Here is a 23,921-nt window from a genome sequence, read left to right as displayed (position 1 = left end):
GGCAAAAGGATGGAGGTAGGCTACCAGGAACCACTTTTGTAGGAATTACTGAGACACTTGTCTGGTATTGTTTTAGATGTCTGAATATGATTTCTCAGTTTTGTATTTTTAAGAGAATTTTTTGTGGTTGACAAGGTGATGCTATGAATGGAGTTGAGAATGAAGAACAAACAAGGGTTTTGCATGCTGAAAAAAGAAGTTTCTATATGTTTAAACTCCAGCAGTTCCATAGGTTTAAGAATTTCAGTGGTGAACTTTTGGATTTGAAAAGCTTATTAATAAGCTCCTAATCAGAAGATTGTCTGCTGAATTCTGCTGTGCTTAAGAGTGATTTCAAAGTGTTCATTTCATTTTGGTATTCTGTAGCCCTAGATTAGTTTTAATAGATTTTTAAGGCTCGTTGTAAGTGGCATGTGGCAGAAGTTCTTAGATGCTTAATTTAACTTTTCTGTTCCAGTAAATTTGGATTCCTTTCAACCTTTTCTCTATATTCGTAGTATTCATAATGTTCACATTGTTTGTGAAAATCTTACTACTTGCAAAGCCAGTTTTATTTAGAGATCTCTAGTATTTAAAGATCTGATTTGTCTTTCTTATTATATGTGTGTTTTAAATGAGAATTTTTAATTTTTTCCTGGGAAGCCTTTAGATTATGGGCTTATGTAAATAAAAAGGACATTTTAACTGAAAAATGGTAATTTGCTTTAATTTAAAAAACATGAGTTAACACTAATGTTGAAATGGAACAGTGATTCGCAGAATGTATTTTTTTTTTTTCCTGTCAAAAATCGTCTTACCTGGGAATGACCAGTGCTGGATGAAAACTAAGAGATCAAATGACAGTGCACCCTTTAATGTTTTTTTTTTTAAATGCTACTAATATGAAATATAATGTTACTAATGATACGAATAAATACTGTAATAATACTAATAAATTAGTATCTTTTGGATCTCTAATAAATCAGCGTGCATTATTCTATGTTTAGAATCATAGCACTGATGAAGCATAGGTCGGGTTTCAGAAGGGGATTTATTTATTTATTTTGCTTAGCGGATTCACTTTTTTCCCCTTTTTCTTATTCTAGAGTAAGTTTTGTAGTATGAGAGGTTTGCACTCACTTCCTATAGTTAAAAACTTCATTTAGGGGAGAAGTTGCTTGTAGTTCTGTAGCACGCTTCTTAGGTTTAAGTGTTCTGTTTGCTCTTCTGAGTCTAAGCCATAGACTCAATGTGCATATCTGCTCACCAGTGACTCACTCAGGGAGTAGAAAGTATGGCGGGGTTCAAGTTCATGTCTTACTGTTTTAAAATCAGTAGGCTATGTGGCTTTTCAGAAATTTTCCTTTCATAATTCGGTTTCTAGCATGTTTTTATATGCAAGATTTTTGTTAGGAGTATGCTTGATTAGGGATCTTTCATGTGGGTTCTGGAAAAAAAAACACAAACTGTTGAATCCCTTTTTTTCCCAGTTTTTCTGTCCATTCATTTTTGCAGGAAAACTTTTGTCCTTGTGGAGCAGATGTTAATGTAGTTGTGAACAGGGCTGAAATAAACTTTCACAGGTAACTATATGGAAGTTGAGCACTTGTTAAATACTGAAATTGTGCACGAACAACAGTTTCTAGTTACCTAGCTTTTTTAAGAAGGAAAGGGATACTGCAGGTCTAATGGATCCCTCTGTGATTTGCTGTTGACAGCATTTTCAGCACAACACTGAGAATTTTAGCGTCTCATCTTCAAGAAGTTAAGTGCAGTGGCTGATAGCAGTAGAATGCTGTTACCCTTGAAGGAAAGGACTGTAATTGGAGATTTGACCAGCAACCAGTATGTCATGGTTCAGAAAGACCTGTGAAGTGAGAAACACAGGGAAGAATCACAGAATATCCTGAGTTGGAAAGGACCCACAAGGATCATCATGTCCAACTCCTGGGTCCATGCAGGAACACCCAAAAATTAAACCCTATGTCTGAGAACGCTGTCCAAATGCTTCTTGAACTCCGGCAGGTTTGGTGCCGTGACCACTGCCCCAAGGAGCCTGTCCCAGTGCCCGACCACCCTCTGGGTGCAGAACCTTTCCCTAACACCCAGCCTGACCCTCCCCTGTCCCAGCTTTAAGGATGGATCCCTGGAACAGGTTGCTGAACCCAGAAGTAGGATTGGGCACTTCAGACACTCTAGAGGAGGAATGTAATGTGTTACCTCTTCTTCCGTAAGAGTAATATGACCTTTCTTAGAATGAAGGTCTTACCTTTTTACTGTGTGTATGTGAAATGTGCTTCATCAGGCCGTGATTTTTGAGTACTCGCTTTTAGTTGTGGCATGAGGCCGGAACTAATTTCAGTGATTTCAATTGTTACTGTGGGAAGCTGCTGGATTTTATTGAAGAGTGCAAGAGGTTGAAAAGAACTTGATTTACAAACGTCAGGACTCTAATGATAACTAGTAGAATATAATGGAGCAAAACCTCTTTTAATCTGTTTTTTTTTTCCCCGTGGTAAATGGAGTTGCTAGTACTTCTCTGGGCAAGTTGCTTTAAAGCAGTAGCATTAGTGGAACCTAGTGTCCTGTGCCTCCTAATTTCTGTCTTCCACTGACGAGTGCATGCTTTGTCAGTCAGGTCTGAACACAGTGCATACCTTTGTATGACCTCTCCCATTTTTCAGTGCTGCTTAGCTCTGTTCCGTTGCCTGTGGCTGGGGATCAGGGCTGTGCATCCTCTGACTGTCCAGAGTTAGGAGCAAGAATAAAACGGGAGCTGTACACCTCTTTGCTGTACTTGCATAAAGAGTAGGTTTGGTTGTTGATTGTCAGTAAGGCTTTTTTTTTCCTTCAGTCTTCTGTTGTTTCTTTGTTGTATTTTTTTGAACTGTTGATTTTGTGAACTTATTAGCAGTGCCATAACTCTGTAGGGAAACGTGTGTTACAGCTTTCTTGTTTATAAAGGGTATGCCCATGCAAGTGCTTATGTATATTTTGACACCCTCACTGAAAAGGTTCTCCCTTTTATTTTGCAAGTATAAGTCTTTAGCATTGTATTTGATGTTCTTTTCATCCCTTTGTTTTATCCATATTCCCTGTATAATTGACTACAATAGTTACTTTTTAAAAATAATGGATTGTAAGAATTTCTTGTTTTCCTAAGTCTTGCATCGTATGGTGCTGTTGACTTAAGTATTTGAAATATGCTTTAACCTTTAAAATTTGGGTAGTTGCTGCTTAAATTAAGACAATTTTTTTTCCTTTCGTGTAGGTGTGGTGCATTTCAACAGTGTTTTTATGTTTGTGCTTGTTTTCCTGTTTGGGAAGGCAAAGTCATCCCCATGTTCAAAAGCTAGTTATGCTTTTCTATCATAAAATTATTAATGATACCCAGGAAAAGGTGAATCGGGAAGGAGGTGGTTTTCTGTTATCATGAGCATATAGTACCCAGCTTAGTTACAGAATGTGACTGAAATATGCTTACTCTTAACGTTCCTAAACTTATGTTTGGACTATGGTCTTATACTTCAGTTTGTACTGATTCAGGGAGGGAGTTGTATTCTTAAGTTCTGAAAGGCTTAGCCTGATGGTGTAGTTTTTTAAATGGTTTTATTTAGTTAAGTTGCATGTAAGCATGTATACTCTTGGCATGTCGATAACATAACGGTGATGAATATTCTCCTAATTTTTTCCTACCCTGGGCATCCAAATGAATCCCAGTTTAGAGCACCAGAACTAGAAGCTGGCTTTTCAGGGAGCTGCAGCAGTGAGAGGCGCAGTATAGGCATGGTTCAGCACGTACCACCTAAGTGTAAAAACAGTGGCATCGGGCGTCCAAAGACGGACGAGTGCAGAGGTGGGTGCAGGTTGCCGTGAGTCATACCCGTGCTGTCCTGAGTGGAGCAACGTGGAGCGTGAGGAGGGCAGGAGCAGCACCGCTGGGGGTGTTTGGTCCCCTGTGGAAAACACATGGGAGTATCCTGCTGGGAGAGGTTATAGGCAGAAAAGCTCCAAGCTAGTTAGAAAGAACAAGCCATTTCTGTGCTTTATGTAACCCAAATCAATGGATTTGAGTAACAATACCAGTAAGCACTCAATCAAGAAGATCAGCAAGAGAGCTGTAAGGTTCCGGAGTTTTGGTAGTAAGCTGAGCGGGAAGGAAAAACATAACAGAAGAAAACAGTATTTGCTTTATATTGGCGGGTTTTGTTAAAAACGATAAAATGGCGAACATACTCCTGCTCCAAATGGGATGGTGTATGGATAACCCTTAACGATCAGCATGTTTATTAGCCTGCTTGTTTCTACCCACAGGCAGAATTTTGTAAATGCAATCAAAAATATCTAGGCATACAGTAATAAAGAAAGATTGAAGATCACTAGGGTACAGAATGTAACTAAAGGAGATGAAGGAGGTCTGGGTGTATCCTCTGTGTGTCTTGTCATTAAATATATTTTGTTCTTATTTTGCTTAAGCCTTTATACTTTTAACTTACGGACATGAGCTTGCAGGACCGGCATTGAAGGATGATAAAATTTCACGACGTAGTTCATCCATGATACCTTCAGGAAATGAACCTGCACAAAGTACATACAGTTCTTGCTGTCTTAATCTGTTTAGTGTTTGTAATTTTTTCAAAGCAGAGGTTGTTGTCTTGTTGTTTGGAAAATGCATACTACGTAGAAACCATTCTCAAATCTTACGAAGCAAACAGTTGAAAAATGAAACTGTAACTGCAGTGAATCACTATTTAAAGTAGACCATTTTTGATGGTGCCTAGTGCAGTGTTCGTACAAGAACATAAGGTCTGTTTGCATTCTAGTCTGATGTTGCCATATGCCTGTTAGCCAAAGGGCAAGATGTATCAACAGGAATTTTTAGTCAGAAAGAAGAAGGCAGGAATGGTGATTTGAGAAGTGCATTTTTAAGTAGTACTAGTATTCTACAAAACAGAGCTGTTCTAGAGCTGGTTTTCAGCTTAGTCTCAGTCTTAGTAGATGTTGAATAAAATGTAAGCTTTTTTTAATTATTATTTGCTGTTGTTTCTCCAGCTACTGAATGAAAGGGCATGTGAAATTGATTTCTCTTTGTATGTCCCTCTGTACCAGTTCTTTAGAAATTACAGGACATCAGGGAGCATGGTAAATGAGCTACATGATTAAATTTTTAAATCTTAAAGCAGCTTTGTCCAGGAAGAAAATCCCAAAATTTCAAATGATTCCTTTTGTTACAGGATTCTTTAAAATATTGCTTGATTTACATTTGTATGATTAATAATAAATACACTTTGGGGTTGATGTCTCATAAAACAAAATTATAATCTCAAGGAATGCATTACCCACAACAGGGTACTTACTGTGGCAATGTTACTTTTATTAAACCATTTATCATTTTAATGTTGTGTATTCTGACTCTTAAGGTTTTCTATCTTTTTCTTAAAAAAAAAAAAAAAAAGGCAACAAAAATTCAACACTTATTTTTCTTTTCTACAGCATTATCTGCATACCAGAGGTACTACAGTTTACAATCTGACTACTGGAAGGTCTGTATATGCTGCTTTTTTTTTCTTTTTCTTAAACATACTCTTGTAAATGATTGAATTTCTTAAACAGATTAGTTTTAGTATGTTTGGAATATCTACCTGCAATTACTTTTTGGCATATTAATTGGGTCTTAATGGAAATGTTCATCTGTGTGTGCAATTCATTATAAATCTAAGTGGAAATAAATCTTCACACCATTTGCTGAAATGACAGATTAGTTAACTTGACACATTTTAGGTTTTCTTTTTATTACCCATTACTTCATTTTTTCTTACGTATCCAATATCTATGTTTGCATATGAACGTTGAGAGTATCTTAACCACTTGAAAGCTGCTGTGCAGGTGTTGAACTTAGAGTAGGAAAAACGTTTTCAGGTTGTGTGTTATTTTCATAAATGTCCCTTTCAGTGTCTTAAAGAGGAAGTTTTTAGGTAAGATGGGGAGAAAAACCTGCTACTATAGATATGTCTCTAAGTCCATGTAAAGGTATGAGGACTTTAAATGGTTTAAATTTAAAAAATTCTTAGTGATACTGTGGAAAATAGGTAACATTGCTGTTTTGTCACATGAAATAATTTGAAGCTCGTCATTGAGTCACAAGTGCAGGAGAGCACATAACACAGAGTTGTGTGGTCTTCAGCAGATATTTTTCTGAAGTGTTCTTAAGTACATGTTTCATATAAGGAGGGTTCACTCTGGAAAAACATGAATACAGTGTATATGTCACCTTCAGGAAAACAACATTTTCAATGTTCTTTACATTTTTATAGGGACTAAGTATTTTCTGAAAAATCCTTTGACATCCTTTCCCTTCTGGGAGGGTGGGAAGAGAAAGGCAGGGTAAATAACGGGTAGAAGAGTGAGCCAGAGTAAACATATTTCCATGTGTATGGAAGAGGGGTCCAGTCAGAGGATCCTAGAGAAATTGTTCGTGTTGTCTTGTGATTCCCCCACTCCAGTAGAAATTGGTCAAGATCCATCGTTGGACCGGCATATTTTGGAGTCAAAGTAGTTTATTTTCAGAAAAAACTGTTGTGTTTTAAACAAGTACAACAAAATTAGTATTCATCTCTTCTTCTTACATGCTCTGGGAGAGTTAAAGATTGTTGTAAATGAATGTTGGAATCTATCAACTAATTAAATGTCTATTGTAATTGTTTCTATTGTTTGTACTCTTTCCATGTTAAGCATTTCAGAATATTTTGTGTCTTGAATTATTTTGTTTGCATTCTATTCTAATGGCTTGCTATTAAGGGAAGTGATAGATGATTAGTAAATTATTTTCCTAACATATGTGTGCAGGGTGAGGTATGTGAATGTATATATTTTGTAGGCATGGAATGCTTTCATATGGCTCATAACATCTGCAAGTAAAAGAAATACAAACATCGATTGTTTTGCAGTTCCATTTCAAGAGCAAGGATGGTAGTAAAATGTGTGATCTGCACTTGACTTGTTGAAAGCAGCAATTTCTGTTTGTATTCAATGTGCTAATACTCTAAGGTACTTGTTTGTAGCCCAAGAGTTTGACCATGCTGAGATAATCTCAAACAATTCCGGTTGCAAGCATGTGAGCATTGTCTGGGTTTGACAAAAGAGTATTTTTACTTCTACAAAAAGACAGCACCATCGTTTTTCCTCAAGTTGACCTCAAGCAGAAAGGATACTATTTTTTTTGATCTCGCTGAGTTTCTTTGCTGATGTGTAGTCCTAAATTTGGTAGTTTTTCATTTTTACTTTATCAGAATTATTTTGGAGATTTTCTTGGTTTTTATCTGCATGAAAAAGAGCCTTAAAGAGACTAAAATCATTTTTCAGGTAAAACTTCTTTTGTTGAAAATGCTAAAAACCACAGGCTAACCATATTTCTTGATGGGTGATGAAGCTAGTCTGGAGTTAGCAGTGGGAATCTGCCTGGGTTGGACCTGGAGGAAGGTGTTTCCCCTCTTCCCACCTCCATCCCGTTTGCACCGAGAGGATTTCTTGTTTCTTTCTTGTTGTCCTTAATTAATGTCTTGTACCTGTAAGAATAAGTGTATTTTTGATCACCCTATGATATGCTCTTTTTATAGACTTTTAAATTAACTTTTATGGAGATATGCAAATACTTAAAACATACAAAAAAACCCCACTTGGATTTCCTTGGTTTGCTGCATTTTTTATTTTTTAAGATTCTCTATTATTTTTTTTTAGCTCAATTCTTTCAAGGTTAGGTGTTGTCAATTAAGCTGTTGGGATTTCCGATGGTAAAGAAAAGAGGAGAGGGAAGGGTGTGAAGGAAAGGTGGTGTTTGTGAGCTATGAGGAGAGCTGTGTGAAAGAACTGAGAAATGCATGGAAATTGCTGAATCACATGAATGTTATTATATAAGTCAGGTTTGAAACCGCACAGGGACAGTTATGTTCTGCAGCTATTTGAATATCTGAATTTATTTAGTGTATTGCATTGCACGTTGCTATGGTAGAAGTAAGTGACCTGTATCTTTGCTTCATAAGTGGAAAGCTTCTAGAAAGGTTGTGAGAGATTTTAGCTTGCTTTGGGTGTACTTTGGCCTCCTTACGTAGTGTTTTTAGACTTTGCTACTTTGGGTTTTCACTGTTGCATCAGGTTGGTAAGTGATTGTTCTTTTGATGGATTGTTCATTATATGGATTCATTCTGCAATCTATCCTTTTTTTCTTTCAAGAAGAAAAAAGACATTTTTCATAGATTTTCTAGTGCTCTGATTTTTTTTACCAGGTGTTTTTCTGTCTTTTCAGAATTCAGAGTGTGGGCTGTTTTGTTGTTAATTTGGGAAGCAGTTTGTTGATCCTATGGAACAAACTAAGAAAAAAAAACTTCAGAAAGTATATTCTGAATACATGTCATAGTTGCAGAAGTGAAGGGCTGAAAGACTGGGAAGGTGCTGTATTTTGCCATTTATCAGGTCAATATTCCCTCCTTTCTGATACGACATTTTGAAGAAGTGGTGTCTGAATGCAGAGTTTTGAAAAAGCTGGGTTACATTATGCCACGTACTCCTTAACAGACCACTTTTATCAGTGATCTCTTTGGGCACCCACAGGTCAGTGTAAAATGTCCTGCAAAATTACTGGGTTTTTGCAGTTTTTGTTCTGCACAGACACTGTGGTGTCTTAACTCTGCATAAAAAAAAAAAAAGTATTTGACTTGAAATCTGGCGAAGTAAATATCTCAACTTGGATAAAAGCTGAGATAATTTAATAGAGCTCTTCAAGTACTTTTTTCAGTGTTTCTTCTTACTTGTCTATGCTAAAATAAATGTGCCTTCTGTGCAATGTACTTCATTCGGATTTCTTTTTAAAACTCCCATGTCAAAATTTTTGGGGGAGGTGAGGAGGACTGTGGGGGATGAACAGATAGGAAGGGCAGTTCAGGAGAGGGAGACAACAACTAGAACTCCAGTTTGTAGATTTTGATACTGCTGAGAAAAAAAAAAAAAGATATCAAGTGCAAGTGTCTGCCATGGTTATCAGTTTTGACATGTTCTGTGGAGGAAGGATTAGAGGCTCAGCAAGGAGCAAGATATTCCTGATTCCATCCAAGCATCATGGCAGAAATCTGGCACCTGGAAAAAGTTATTTTAGTCATCTCATGTGGTTGTATTATAATGTAGTCGATCATACTGAACTCTTCTATACCGCATCTGGGTACTGGTAGGGCTATCCTAACACAAATTTCAGTACGTGATAGAGCGACCATGTAAGTACAAAAAATATGTTGCATTGCCCTTGTTGCAGGGCTGGGAAAGGTTTCAGTGCTCACTAGATGATTCCAGGGAGGGGTTTGTAGAAGAACCTGGCTGTCCTTTACTTCTTCCCTGAGATCTCCTCTGCTTTGACATGGTGCTGTTACTGCAGCCCTCTTTTGGTTTGATAATCGTGTTTAAAGTACGTTTACGTGGCCTTCTGCAGGTAGGTGTGTGTTCACATATTGTTAGTTAGAAATTGTGTACCTGTCATCGTTACAACACGGATTGTGAACAAATGAAACTTTTTGGTGCAGGTACCTATTAGGTTGAGCTCCACAGGTAGCTGCAGGCTGCCAGAGTGTGGGCAGACAACGTTCCTGACAAATAGGATCTTATCTGCAGGAAGCTCCTGCGTGCTGCTTCTCTGCAGTGTTCCCATAAGCCGTCTATTACTGCTGTCTCTAGCTGGGGAATGTATATCTGTCTTTTTGGACAGGATTCTAATCAAATCCAAGGGATTGTGGACAAGTTGTAAGAAGTACGACAACGGCACTGCTGTCAGACGTGATTCTGAGTGTGTGAATTCATCACAAAGGATGATCGTGGAATCACAGAATGGTTTGGGTTGGATGAGACCTTTAAAGATCATCAGGTCCAAACCCTGCCATGAAACCGGAGGGAGGAAAATAAGTCCCATAGTTGTTTTGTGGCAAGATCAGGTATCAGTTAGCCTTGTTCTGGAAAGCGACCATCAGGTATTCCCTGCCGGTGTTTGCTGGATATTAGGACTCCAGTCTAAATTTGAAAGTTTACCTCAGGTTGCCGTCCTGTGTGCATGGCCTTCTTGATGTTTATCTCTTAAAATAAATGATCGTTAGAAACCTGATTTTGGCAGTATGTTTGCAAATACCAATTCCCTCTTTACTTTTTCGGTCCTTAGAAAACTGAGGAGAATCTAAAACAATGCAGAGGTTCAAAAATAAAGCACTAAAATTTTGTTCAGAAAACCCAGGAAAATGAGGCTTTGTGTAACTGTGTGTGTTTGTCATGGAAGAAGGATCTGATCTTAGTCTGCTGAGTCGTTGGCTTGTTGCAGAAAGCAATTTTACAATGGTCTTTGATATGTAGCCCTACAGTGTAATTTAGTACCAGTTATTTTTTTACAGTGCTGTTTTATAATTAAACCTATGTAGAAATGTTACAAAGGGTGTTTTATCAACCTTATGGCTAAAACACTTTTAATTAGTAGCAAGGCTTTTTTTCCCTAAAGAACTAAAAGTAAGACCATACATGTTTGTTTTTAAATTGGACCTGCTGCTTGTCTTAAATATTCCTGTATGACTTCTTTTCATCTCTATACGTTTTCCCTTTTGATAGGCCAAATGTCTTTTTTTGGTATGTTTTCTTAACGCTGTAAAATGGGAAAACAATTGAAAATACTTTCATGCTTTAATTTTGGATATTTTGCTATCTCTTTTTCTCCAGACTGTAAGTCCATTTCCCCCTTTATAATAGTTGGACAAAAAGCAATTACTAGACATACTGATAACAACAAATAAGAGAACATTTTGCACCTTAGAGAGTTTGTTATAAGACAGAGCAATTTTCCATTTCATTGACTCACAACTGTTTTATTTTCTACAGTAACCTCAAAATACCAAGCACCATTTTAAGGTAGAATTCATCAAAACTTCCATTATTTTTTTTAATTGGCTATAAATGCTTAGTTTAATTGAAACAGTACAGTGGTATAGGATCAACAGGAATTGCTGGAGCAGACAGATTTCTGAAACTAAAGTTGGAGAAGGCAGTAGTAATATGAGCTGTGAATGCTGCTTTTTATGCCCTTAGTTTTTTTTCGTTTTTTTCTCCAGAAAGTGATATTTTTTTTTTTCAATTGAATGGGTATCCCATGTAAGAAGAATGGTCTTAACAAGCTTCCCCATAAGAGTCCCAAGAGAACAAAACTTTAAAATGACACACAAAGCCTTTAATATAAATGATTGCCCTGTAGCAACGCAAGACATGTACAGGAGAAGCAGAAAAACAGAAACAGCCCCTTTGATCAGAGGAGATGTAATCAAAGAAGCACTTAGAAGAAGACTTAATCAGGAAAGCAAGTTTCAAAAATCCTCAGTGAAGGGGAAATTACTGAACTTAGGGGCATTACAGAAAGAGCGGAAAGGCAAGGTTACTTGACAGAGATGGATAAGGTGAAAAACCTGCAATTCAGAATACGTTTTAAAATAAAAATAGAAATTCCAGAGAAAATAAAGAATCAGCAAGTGAAAAATAACCAAAATTAATAAAGATAATAAAACAACTCTAGAAGTCATTGAAAAGGGAGATGCTATTAACATCTTATATATGGTCTACATCTTCAAATGTCTTCTGTACTTCTTTCTGAAAACATAAGTGTCATCAGTGCAATACAGGGAATTCAGTGATGACCAAAGACAGGTCATCATAATGGAGATAAAAAGAAAGCATAGGTATTTTCAGGAGACTACTTTGTGGAGAGCAAAGTAGTCTGGAAATACAGCCTGAGTCTGATACAACATGATAATACAGGGTGGTAAGCTATTAGGCTCATTTAAAAAAAAAAGGGGGGGGGGGGGGGAGTGTCCTGAGGAGGGGAGAAGAAAAAAAAAAAAAGCAAGACTTGGAGCACAACTAAGCAAATAACATGAGAAAGAGGAAAGTGTGGCTAGAGGAAGAATCGTGGAGAGTGGGAGAATGAAAATTGTAGCCTTGATGAGAATTTGAATACAAAGAAAATGAGAAAAGTAAAAACATACTAAGAGTACAAGCATATGTGGAGAACAGAGGAAAGTATATATAGAAGAATACAGGAGGGGATTGTGGGAGGTCTGAAATGAGATTTTTGCCAGCTTTCTTCCCAACAGCAAGCCCTGTGTCATAAATTCACCATGTGCAGTGGGAGGGATTAAAAAAAAAAAATCCAAGGAGGGCAATAACTGTTCAGGTAAAGGGGAGCACTGTATATCACTTCCCATCAAAGGACCAGAATGTCTGTTATTTTGAGCAAGGCAAGCAGCGTAGTGTGTGAAGCACTGGCAATCACTGGGCAAGCTAGTTAAGTAGAAAAATAAAAATTCATTAACTCGAGAGTGGCAGAAATTAACTTAGTGGGACTTCAGCTAGTAAAAATTAACTCTCTGGGCTGAACTTGCTGGAAAGTACGTGGCAAGGGGATGAATGAGTTAAGATGACAAACGCCTCTTTCATGAATGAAATGATGAAGATTTTTAATGTATGTGCCTGTTTCTGCAGCTGTTGACAAGAAATTTTTGTCACGAGAAAGGGGCTTTACAGGAAACAAGGAAAGAAGTATCTAGCAAGTGCAAAAGTATTTTACTGATCACAGAATCATCTAGGTTGGAAGAGACCTCCAAGATCACCTAGTCCAACCTCTGACCTAACACTAACAAGTCTTCCACTAAACCATATCACTAAGCTCTACATCTAAACGTCTCTTAAAGACCTCCAGGGATGGTGACAACCACTTTTCCTGGGCAGCCCATTCCAATGCCTAACAACCCTTTCAGTAAAGAAGTTCTTCCTAATATCCAACCTAAACCTCCCCTGGCGCAACTTTAGCCCATTCCCCCTCGTCCTGTCACCAGGCACGTGGGAGAACAGACCAACCCCCACCTCTCTACAGCCTCCTTTAAGGTACCTGTAGAGTGCAATAAGGTCGCCCCTGAGCCTCCTCTTCTCCAGGCTGAACAACCCCAGCTCCCTCAGCTGCTCCTCGTAAGATTTGTTCTCCAGACCCCTCACCAGCTTTGTTGCCCTTCTCTGGATTCACTCGAGCACCTCGATGTCCTTCTTGTAGCGAGGGGCCCAAAACTGAACACAGTGCTCGAGGTGCGGCCTCACCAGAGCTGAGTACAGGGGGACAATCACTTCCCTAATCCTGCTGGCCACACTGCTTCTTATACAAGCCAGGATGCTGTAACTGGCATACACTTCGTTGGGTTAGAAACCGGCTGGGTAGCCAGGCCCAAAGAGTCGCGGTGAATGGAGTTAAATCCAGTTGGAGGCCGGTCACTAGTGGAGTCCCCCAAGGTTCAGTACTGGGGCCAGTCTTCTTTAATATCTTTATCGATGATCTGGATGAGGGGATCGAGTGCACCCTCAGTAAGTTTGCAGATGACACCAAGTTAGTGCGTGTGTCGATCTGCTCGAGGGCAGGAAGGCTCTGCAGGAGGATCTGGATAGGCTGGATCGATGGGCTGAGGCCAGCTGTATGAAGTTCAACAAGGCCAAGTGCCGGGTCCTGCACCTGGGACGCAACAACCCCAAGCAGAGCTACAGGCTGGGAGATGAGTGGTTGGAAAGCTGCCTGGCTGAGAAGGACCTGGGAGTACTGGTTGATAGTCGGCTGAATATGAGCCAGCAGTGTGCTCAGGTGGCCAAGAAGGCCAACAGCATCCTGGCTTGTATAAGAAACAGTGTGGCCAGCAGGACTAGGGAAGTGATTGTCCCCATCTACTGATGAAAAATAGGTGAGGACATATGTTCCATTATGCTGAATGGTTTAGGGTGCAGTAGGGAAGAGTAAAGAATTCTGTTAGTGAAAACTTTTCACTTTGGTCTTAAGATGCTTACAAAATAAATATGCAGCTAGCATTACCTTTTTGTCCAAAGGTTTGTTATTACATTTAGATTATGAACTTGTCCCTTCAGTATGTCAAGATGGCTAGAAGGGGAATGCAAGAAGATACTTGAAAAGCTGAAAAAGTAGTTAAAAGATCTAAGAGAAATTATGGTATGAGGTGTGCTGAATTGAAGGACTACATTTATAAACTGTGCACCATATAATCTCTGTCTTGTGTCAAAATACTAGATATTCAAAATACTAGATATCTTTGGTGACACTGTAAATCAGGTTATTTTAGCATCCCGTGGGTGTAATCATTTACTTTGATGGCTCAAAGATTTTAAACTGGGATTCTTAAATGCAAACTGAGTTTATGAAGGCTAACTAGAATTCTGTGTCTCAAGGGTAGAAAAAATTATGTGTATGCTTCTGAAATATTTCAGAGAAAATGATGAATAAGGAGAATCTCTGGAATGCTGGGAAGGTAATGATGGTTTTATTACCAATAACATATTGTCATCTATAAAATAAACAGAAAATAGAGCCAATGAATAAGTGTATTTGGGTTTCAGGAAAAAAAATCTTTTAATATTGGATGCTAAAAATAAATGTTATCTCTTGTAAAGCAGTGTTGAGAGAAGTATATATATTTTTTCATAAAATGTGTTGTTAAATGAATGGCACCTAGAAAGATTAAAAAGAAAATGTGTTGCATTTCACTCTGCTAATTAGAGACTAAAGCACAACTGATAACTATTTTAGAAAAGATGATACATTTATCCAGATACTTCTTAAGTGGTAATGCATCTGAAGAGTTACCTCTTTGGGGGGCGTTTTTTCTACATCTTAGTGTGTTTTTGTGTGAAATTCTGTCCCTCTGCCAGCAAAAACATCGAATTCTCAGATAGTCCCATGCCAGAGAAAGAAGTAGACACTGTTTTTTCACTGTTAATGCAGACAAATAATGCAGCATGTCCAATTTTGTGTAAAGTAAAATTGTACAAGGCCCTAATAATTAACACACATATTAACTGGTTTATGTAACGGAAATGACAAGCACGCATGTTGCCTCTGCTTGAAAGGAATCAAGAGTAGGTGTAAAATCTGAAAAAGAATGAGATCAGCCAACTTAACTAATAAATTTTGACATGTTGCTTTTGACCTCCAGATAAATCTGATAAATTGTCCCGTCATTCGATACCAAGGAATCCTCCTTTGCACATACAAACCATTTACCTGTTTGGATCACAACAAATATTAGTCCTTTCATGGATCATGTATGTTGCTCTTCCTTTGAAATATTTTGCAGTTGCACAAAATAATAAAATAAATTCATTCAAAATCTGAAGTTCTGAATTTTTGCAGTGCGTACTCATTTATTAAGTAACTCATACCTTTTAATCTATTCATTTATTAAGTAACTCATAGCTTTTAATCAATGGATTTATGAGAACTGACGAAACTCCAGCAAGTCTGTAACTTTCTTAGAATGTTAATGGTGAAAGAGGAGTGAGAAACTTTGCTTGAGTCAGGGGAGGGAGAAGACAAAATGGTATCTCAGAGTAAACCCTGCTCCTCCTACCCCCCGACACGGTATCTGTTTCCAAATGATATTCATAACATTTTTCTAATGTTGATGCTTCACTATGGAAATTCATTAGAAATGCAGTTAGTTATCCCTCTGTATGTGTGATCCGTGTCTAGAAGTGCAAATATTCTGGGTGGAAATGATGTACGTACCATCAGGGTTGATGGAAAAGTCCTCTCAGTAAAGCTTTTCATGCATATGTTGAATTTTCCTATCACAGAACTTTCTTTTGTGCATAAAAAAAAACTGTCATCCTTCATCTACTGATAGTTAGAATAATAGCATGCTTCCTTTCTCCAGTCCCTGTGATGAGAATGTAGGATGCTAAAATACAAGACATACTGTAGTGTGGCAGTGAAGAAACTCATCAATTTAGATTGCTTGGAGAGAGGCATATTTAGCAGAGTAGAACAGTTCTGACTTGAATGGAGGACAAATCTTCCGTAGGCGAGGAAATTATTTGACTGTTAACTGTATTGACAATGGCTGTGATGCTTGCCATTTCAAAAGTATCCTGTCGCTTGCAGAAACCACAGAAATGGTACAATTCCTTCATTTTCCATGTGATTGCTTTTAAGTTGTGTAGAAAAGGTAAAAACAAAACACGCCACACTTCTTATTTGTGTTTTGTAGATTTATGTTTGATCATAAGCTCTAAGTAGATACAATGTCTCGGTAATGAATGGCATTTGTTTTCTTTGGAAATTAACCTTTAAAATTTTTATTCATTTTTCTCTAAGAGGTGAAATATTTCCTTAGTTTTAAAAACAGCTGTTTTATTTTGCAAATTTGTTGTTTCTTAATTTGCTCTCTCCAGGACTTACATTTCAGTTCTGATTTTTCTTATACAGCTACTGGAAGTGTTCTGCTGCATTGGATGCAACATAACCTTGGTGACATTTCTGCCCCTTGGTTTCCTTCTTTTCCCAGGGATACAGACCCAGTATTCTCTCTTCTTTGGGGGTGAGGGAGGAGTGATGGAAGTACTGGGGAATCTAGTGCAAATAGATGGAGAAGGTAACAGGTGGGAGGATGGGGAGACACAGAGCTTGGGGTCTCTTCCTTAAAGAGTCTGTGAGTAGCATAGGTGAGGCTAATAAGCCCATCCTTTGAAGAAAAGGCACGTCATCTGAAATGGTTTTAGAATTGTGCTTGATTGCAACCATGCTCTGCTTTGTGAAGCGGCTTTACAGGGATTAATATTTAGAGAAGAAATAGAAATCAGTTCTGCCTCTGGTGTTTACTTGCATGAAGGTTCAGCAAGAATTACTGTCTCGTGTCTGATTGCCTTCATGGAGTGTCTCAAGTGAGATCAGTGCGGAAACTGCTGAGTCTTCATCTTCTGAGTGCTCTCCTTGAAGGGAGGGCCAGGTATTGGAAAGTTCATGGAGATTCAAATGCTAGAACATAGTAACAGAAAGCAAAACAAGACCTTCGAGTCTAGATATTTTCAAGCAAAAGTATTTTAAACTGTATGCTGAGAATGTCTGCAGCTATCTAGAAAACTTGATCATCTGTTCTTAATGAAGCTTGCAAAGTTGTAGTAAGCAGATAGGGGTTTGTTGGTATTCAGAAGAACCTGGGAAAGCATTAGCCTGTCACCCATACCACATTTCTGGGCTGCTGTATTCAAATGATTTACCTTTAATTCCTAAGTCTCTGTGCGGTATCGTTTTGTACAACAGATTTGTCACTGTGTTATTTTTTTCATCTCATTTGCCAGAGGAATAAGATTGAGAGGTCCAACATCCCTGGTATGGGAGAAATAGCTGTCAGTTAGGGATATTTCACTCTGTTTTCTTCTTCCCCAGCCCTGTCTTTTTGCTGCAAGACTAGAAGGTTCCTCAATTAAATTTTATCTGGTAATACCAGCCAAAATAAATGTCCCTGGTTCCCTCATTCAGTCTTTCCTTCTTGGTAGATTTTTAGTTAGTGTTTTTTCTTTCTGCGTAGGCCTATCGCGTAGGGAATTATTCTAGCTGCTTCTTTCTGAATTCTCATGGTCAGCGGTAAAACTGTATTAACAGACATAATTGCTACACCGATACTGCGGAACGTGTTTTTTAGAGGATTTGAGGTTTTTGTTGGCTGTTTTCTTTTCTTCTCCTCCTCTCCCAGACAGTGGAATTGGGATCTATTTCATAAATTTATCTGTTGGGCTCTGGTTCGTGCGATCAGAAACAGATCCATTGCTAGCTATCTTAATGATGTAATCGGAACATTGTGAACTCTCTTTGAAACTAAGCAAGCTGAAAAACTTGGTTCCTATCCTGGTAAACAGTGGAGAAGGCGAGATGGATCAAACAGCATCCAATAAAGTGTTTTTTTTGGGTCTTGTCTGTCCATTGTCTGCACAAAACAAAAGGGGGGGGCAGTGATTTTTGCAGTTAACTTGATCTTTATTTTTGGAAAAGAAAGAGGAACATAAACTGATCATCGTTCCCAATTACTATTTTCATTAGAACTAAGGGAAGGAATTCTATGGTGGTTGCAACAAAAGGGGAATCTCTTCAAACAGGACTGGTGCTGATGGTGATGTTTTCTGTTCTGTTTTCAACTGATCTGCTGCAGGAAATACATTATTACTGCATCTTCTGGAAGTTCTCATATCACTGGTTTTATAGAAAGTTTCATCAGTTTTGCGGAATGCTGCAGACTTGCAGCGTTTTAATGATTTCAAAAAGCAGCTGGACAAATTCAGGGAAGAAAAATCCATTAAGAGCAATTAAATATGAAGACATTTTGTCTGGCTTTAGAAACCTCTGAACCACAAATCACTGGAGGTTGGGAGGGTATTCTTGGGAAGGGAAGGCTTAAAATAATAGAAAATGAATGAAGTTACTCTTAGCAGTAACTCAGCAACATTTTAAAAGTTAAATGTTACTGCTGGATTTTTTTTTGAAAGCCGCCCCCTCACCCCACAAGATCACCTACTTAGAGTTAGGTTTCCATTTGGTGACATATTCTTCACATTTTGGAGAGCAAGGATGAATTTCTGGGGAAATGCTATCACGGGATGGTGTTTAGAACAGAACTACTCTGTGGAGCTATACAAAAATTTCAGCACACTTTATCCTGTCCTTTCTCAGAAATACATAAAAATATAATAACATAAATGAAATCATCCATCTAGTTCATAATGGAGCATTATAACTCTGTCTCAGTTCTGTTTCTGATCTCAAAATTTAGGCAAACAGAGCCCTCTGTCTGTCTGAAGTTTGTGAATAAGCTTGGAAGAAAAGCTTTTGAAGGCACTTCCATTTCACTATTTTCAGACAATATATATTTCAGAGAAATGTCAGCCTTTTTCTTTCTAAAGTTTCGTCCTTGTGCATTGATGTCAAAAGCATTCCTTAGGAGTCTTCCTGGATCACGATGGCTATAACACTGGATTTTATAGAGAGAGGACATACAGGTACTTCTTGCTGGAGAATATCTCTGAGCTGGGCTTTGTGCAAAGAGAAGGCTGAAGCAAAACAGATGCTGAATGTAATTTCTGAGATCAAGATAAACCTGGATGACAAATAGTTCTGAACTGAGAATGAGTATCAAGAGCAGCCTTGGAAGAATAATGCAAAATAAAAATGTCTCTAAAGAAACACGGTTGATGTTTTGGATTTTTTAAATGCTTTTCAATGCTTTTGATAATTGTGGTATTTAACATAGACATGTAACTTCAAATTTGCGTGACATCTTTCCATGTTCCCTGTCCACTAACCTGTCTAAACATTCATTTTATCTTTTCCTGGGATTCTAGGGTTGTTTTTTTCCTCCAGTCTTACAGCATGTACCTACAAACTAGGAGATGTATCTTGAGATATTTTTGTTTCAGTCAGGCTCAGGGGGCAGGTGCCAGGGATATGACTTTCCCTTGTTCTTTGGCTGGAACATAGTGAATCACTGAGGTATTGGAGCACTGTCTTGAAGCGCACTCCTCATGGTAACTCATCTATCAGCTAAAACAAAGTAGCTGACAATGTTGTAATTATTGGGAAGAATATGATCAGCCATGTTGACAAAGGATTACTTTGTCCTAAGTTGAACAAAATCTCCCGTCTCTGTGCTGTGTCGGTCAAGTGTGAGATGAGCAGCAATTCGCTGGACTGGGCTATCAAACCCAGAAGCATGGTACTTCTGAGTCAGGTTGGTAGGCTTCATGTTTAGGAATGGTGAGTGACCGTGTACAAGAATTTAAGGCACAGAACTCTGAATGGAGTTGAGTTACACAAAATACTAATGAACTCCTAAAGAGAAGTTAAACAAAATTCTTGGTGTAGTAACTCCCACTTCATTTAAATGTAAGTAAGTCAATTAGGACTTTCTACCTTATTCCCTTTACCCCATGCGTGTCACATAGGCAGAGTTTTCTAATTGAAAGGGCTTGGTTGGGCAAGGGATGCTGAAACAGTTTGTTAGGCTGAGGATGCCCTTTGCTTTACTGAACAGGATCTGAATTTTAGACACGATAAATCTATTTATTGGAGGCCAATCTTAGTGAAGGCACTAACAGGTTTAAAAATGATTGAGTGGTATAGCTAGCATTCTGTGAAATCATAAGAGAAGTTGAGGAGTGCAATCTATCTACCCACTGATGCAGAATAAGGTATTTAATTACCATGTTAAGCAACAAAATACGGCATGGACTTCCTAAAGCAGAATTTCTGTGGATGTTTTTGTTTAAGAAAAGGATCAAATATAATGCTGAAAGCATGTTAAAACTAACACATGTTCCACAAGACTTCTTGTCTTAAACGTGTCCATAAGGCATCAAACACAAGCTAGACATTCCAGAAAATGAGCTCTAATTCTTCCTTTCTTCATGGCAAAAACTGATCTGGAAAAGACTTGTTTAGGGTCCCTGTCTGTGATATTTACTGTCTGTGAGAACAAGCCTTCCAGTGCGCTTTGTCTGTCTCCAAGGAGTTAAGTTTATTTGATAGAATAGGACAGTTCAGTTGGAAAGGGGCCTTCAGAGATCATCTAATGCAACTGCATGACCACTTCAGGCCTAACTAAAAGTTGAAGCACGTTACTGAGGGCATTGTCCAAATGTCTCTTGAAGAGTGACAGGAACGGGGCGTCAGCCATCTCTCTAGGAAGCCTGTTCCAGTGTTTGACCACCTTCACAGTAAAGATGTTTTTCCTTGTGTTTGCTCGGACCCTCCCCTGGCTCGGTTCATCACCCAACATAGCGTGAACCTGTTCAACTCACAGCTGGACAATTTGTCTGGAAGGGTGCTGTGAGGGATTGTATCAAAGGCCTTACTAAAATTTGGGAAGATCATGTCCACCAACTTCCCTTCATCCACTATGTGGGTGAGCTTATTTTAGAAGGAGTTCAAATTATTAAGGCAGGACTTTCCCTTCATGAGCCCATGTTGGCTATTCCTGATAATAGCTTTGTTCTTTAAATGCCTTTCAGTGGCACCCGGGATAATCTTTTCTATAACCTTTCCAGGTACTGAGGTTGGACTAACAGGTTGCTGGCTTCCTGGGTCTTCTCTGGTGCCCTTCTTGTAAATCACTATAACATCAGTACAGCATTGATGGTGGGTGTTCTTCCTAGCAGACCAGTACTAAACCCTTAATTAATTCACATAATCTTCACGTTGTAGTATTCATTTTCCTGTATATTTGAGAGAGGTTTCTTCCTAGGTTAAGAAATATACAGTCTTTAAAGTGCATTGATAACTTCCAGATTGGATATTTATGCCTGTCCATGTTGAGATCTACTAACCACAAACCTTGATTGCATAGATTAATGAAGCTGTCCACATCATTCTCTTCATACAATAGAAGTGTCTTTGTCTTTCTGTGGGTACTAATTTACTTCATTTTTGATACCTGCAATTAGAGAATGATTTTGTTTATGGAAATTCCATTGTAGTAGATAATTGGACCTTAAGAGAACGTGTAAATAAATTAAGTCTTTCTTGAGGATGTTACTTGGAGTTAGAAGGTCAGCAGATGCAGCATACGTTGGAGAGGAATCACTTTTTCAAAAAAAAGATGAAAAGTGGCATACAGAATATAGATTTAAGCAGTCCTCCATGTTCTCTGACGTAATAGAAAATTGTTGTCTATTGTGTCTTTAAGGGGGAAAATATCCTTTGATCTTGATTAACTCTAATTGACGTACATCAGACAGTGTCTTATGGAGGAGTTTGGGACTGGTATTAAACATTTTTTATGACTTTGAAGTGAAAGTGAATATCAGTATTCCAAAATAGAAAGTAAATTTTAGATATTGAGTGCTGGAATTTCAGAAGTACCAAAACCAAACCGAAACAAAAGCTTTGGTTACAGAGAATTACGATAGCAGGTGGAATTTCATGCTGTATGCTGAAATTTTTAAATGGAAGGAGTATTTAAAACTATTTATATACACTAACTCACGTATACATCACTGATGATGTTCAAGAAGCTGACCTGAGTATCAGAAGAAGTAAAGAGTATGAGGAAAAAGTTAGAGACTAAATAAAATATTCTATTTAATAAAGAATAATATAGAAGACTATATTGGAAAGCATGCTATTATATAAAAGGTAAGTATAGTTCATCTTGACATTTTGCTAGAATCTAATCATCCTCCTCTCAAACAGAGAACAGCAGAATGAAATTTCAGATAAATGATAAAAGCGTATCCGAGAACTATTTGCAGAGGAGACAGGAAGGAGAATGAATCAACATGCATGATGTATAGGGGTTAGAAAGGGATTCTGCGGACTTTTAGTACAAGAGTAAGGGGGTATCCGCTCAAAATGTGGAGAAGCTATTATAGTGTAAAATTAATTTGTGGAACTCAACTTAGCAAGGTATCTTTAAATAAGAGCTCCCTAGAGTCATGTAAAAGGATGTCAAATTAATGCAGAGGAGGAGAAAATCCCCATAATATAAAATTGGTTAATTGGCCCTCTTCTTCTGTCCTTTCTTCCCTTTTCCTTCAGGCTATCGGGTAACTATGTAAGTAATCGAGTTTAGCAATAAACTGCCCCAGAAGAAAAGATTTTAAAGCTAACAACTTTGAGAGGTTTCCCGTAACTTATCCTCGTAAGAGAAGGTAAAGTCAGAATTAAGAAAGACTAGTGGACTCCTTCTTCAAGACAGTTGTGATGTTCCTGTTAGCAGCTTTTCAGAGTTGATTTTCCAGAAGATAAATGATTGGAAGTAATTTAAGCAGTATCAGACACAGCAGCGGTGATATAACAGTAGGAAGAGGGATTAGTGAGGGAAAGAAGGCTGAGTTCTGGAATAAATGAAGAAAGAGCTAAGTAGTGCAGCAAAGAATTAGCAAAGGAGATAATGGAGAGTGAAGGAAGTGTCCTATCATTTGGCTTGTTTGTATTTTTTTGTTGTTTGTTTTGTCTTTAGAAATTGAAGGCTCTTAAACTCACTAGCATATATATTCACCGAGTGGGCTGAAAATTTACTGATGTACGGTTTTCTGTCGAGAAATGATGATTTGATGGAATTGAAGTATTCTGTGGGAATGGTTGGTGGGCTGCCCAGCTGCTTTGCCTCGCTCTTGGCTGCTGGCCATCTTGTCTGCTCCCCCAGCTGCCTGTCATGTGGGCCTGCTGGCTCGTCTGTTGGATCCTATTTTAAGTATTTGTACATTCTAACAAATAAAACGGCAAATCACCAATTAGAACACCAATTAGCGATTACTACTAAACCATCTACAGTCTTAATTAGAAAATCATTTTCAGTAATAATTGATTGATACCTAACTAGCAACCATTAATCAATGATCTTGCATTTCATTGCTTAAAATAATTAAATCTTAAAAATTACACATTCGTATTTTACTATTTGATATATTAATACATAAAATATCTATCCAAAACATGCTATCCACTTAAATTTTCCATTTTTAAATGTCAGTGACTAATGTAAAAAAAAAAAAAAAAAAAAAAAAAAAGAGTCAAAGTTGAAACGAGTAGTGAGATTTTATTCGTAAAGGTGATACTCAGAATTTTGTTCCAAGTGTGGGATTTTGTTCAGTTTGCAGTTTATAGAACAAACTGTTTTTAACTAGAGCTAACGAAGCCTGGGTAACGACAGGCTTGTGTCTGTTGTCCTTTAGCACCTCCTGTCCTTCCTTTTCCCACATCTCTTTGTAAGCACACGTGAGTTGGAATTCCTCTGGTTGTCCCGGTGAAGCATCCCAAATGACATCCTGTCCCCTTTGACATCTTTGCTGGGCAAGATAAGCACACGCTTGCTCTAAATTTGTGCTGATGGGTTAAGTATGTCTGCCCAAAGAAGGGAAACTGATTGAATTCTGACTGCTTTCTAAAAGTGGACCTTGCTTTGGAGGCTCTTTTCTCTGTCCAACAACTATTCTCTGTGACATTCCTCAAGCCTTTCACCTTTGGGTCATCCTGCTTTTGATGAAATTCATTCGAAGGCAGCTAATAGATAGGTTCAAGAGTTATTCAGGTGGAAAGAAGAACATACAAGTAGCAACTGTAT

The 23,921-nt window shown here is 38.0% G+C and overlaps 1 protein-coding gene across 21 annotated transcripts in view; it reads left to right on the top strand.

The window, feature by feature from the left end:
- KDM6A (lysine demethylase 6A) overlaps window positions 1-23,921 on the top strand; it is a 154,081-nt gene that overhangs the window by 39,321 nt on the left and 90,839 nt on the right. For all 21 annotated transcript variants that reach the window (XR_005816382.1, XM_040545471.1, XM_040545482.1 and 18 more), the window contains exon 4: window positions 5,473-5,522. Coding sequence is in view for 20 of the 21 variants with exons in the window: in XM_040545471.1 (XP_040401405.1) it covers window positions 5,473-5,522 (50 nt within the window). In the remaining variant the exon portion in view is untranslated. The remainder of the gene's footprint in view (window positions 1-5,472; window positions 5,523-23,921) is intronic.

Source organism: Cygnus olor, chromosome 1 (genome assembly GCF_009769625.2).
Source record: "Cygnus olor isolate bCygOlo1 chromosome 1, bCygOlo1.pri.v2, whole genome shotgun sequence".
Taxonomy (NCBI): domain Eukaryota; kingdom Metazoa; phylum Chordata; class Aves; order Anseriformes; family Anatidae; genus Cygnus; species Cygnus olor.
Note: the sequence above shows the minus strand (reverse complement) of the source record. Positions and strands in the feature narration are given on the sequence as shown.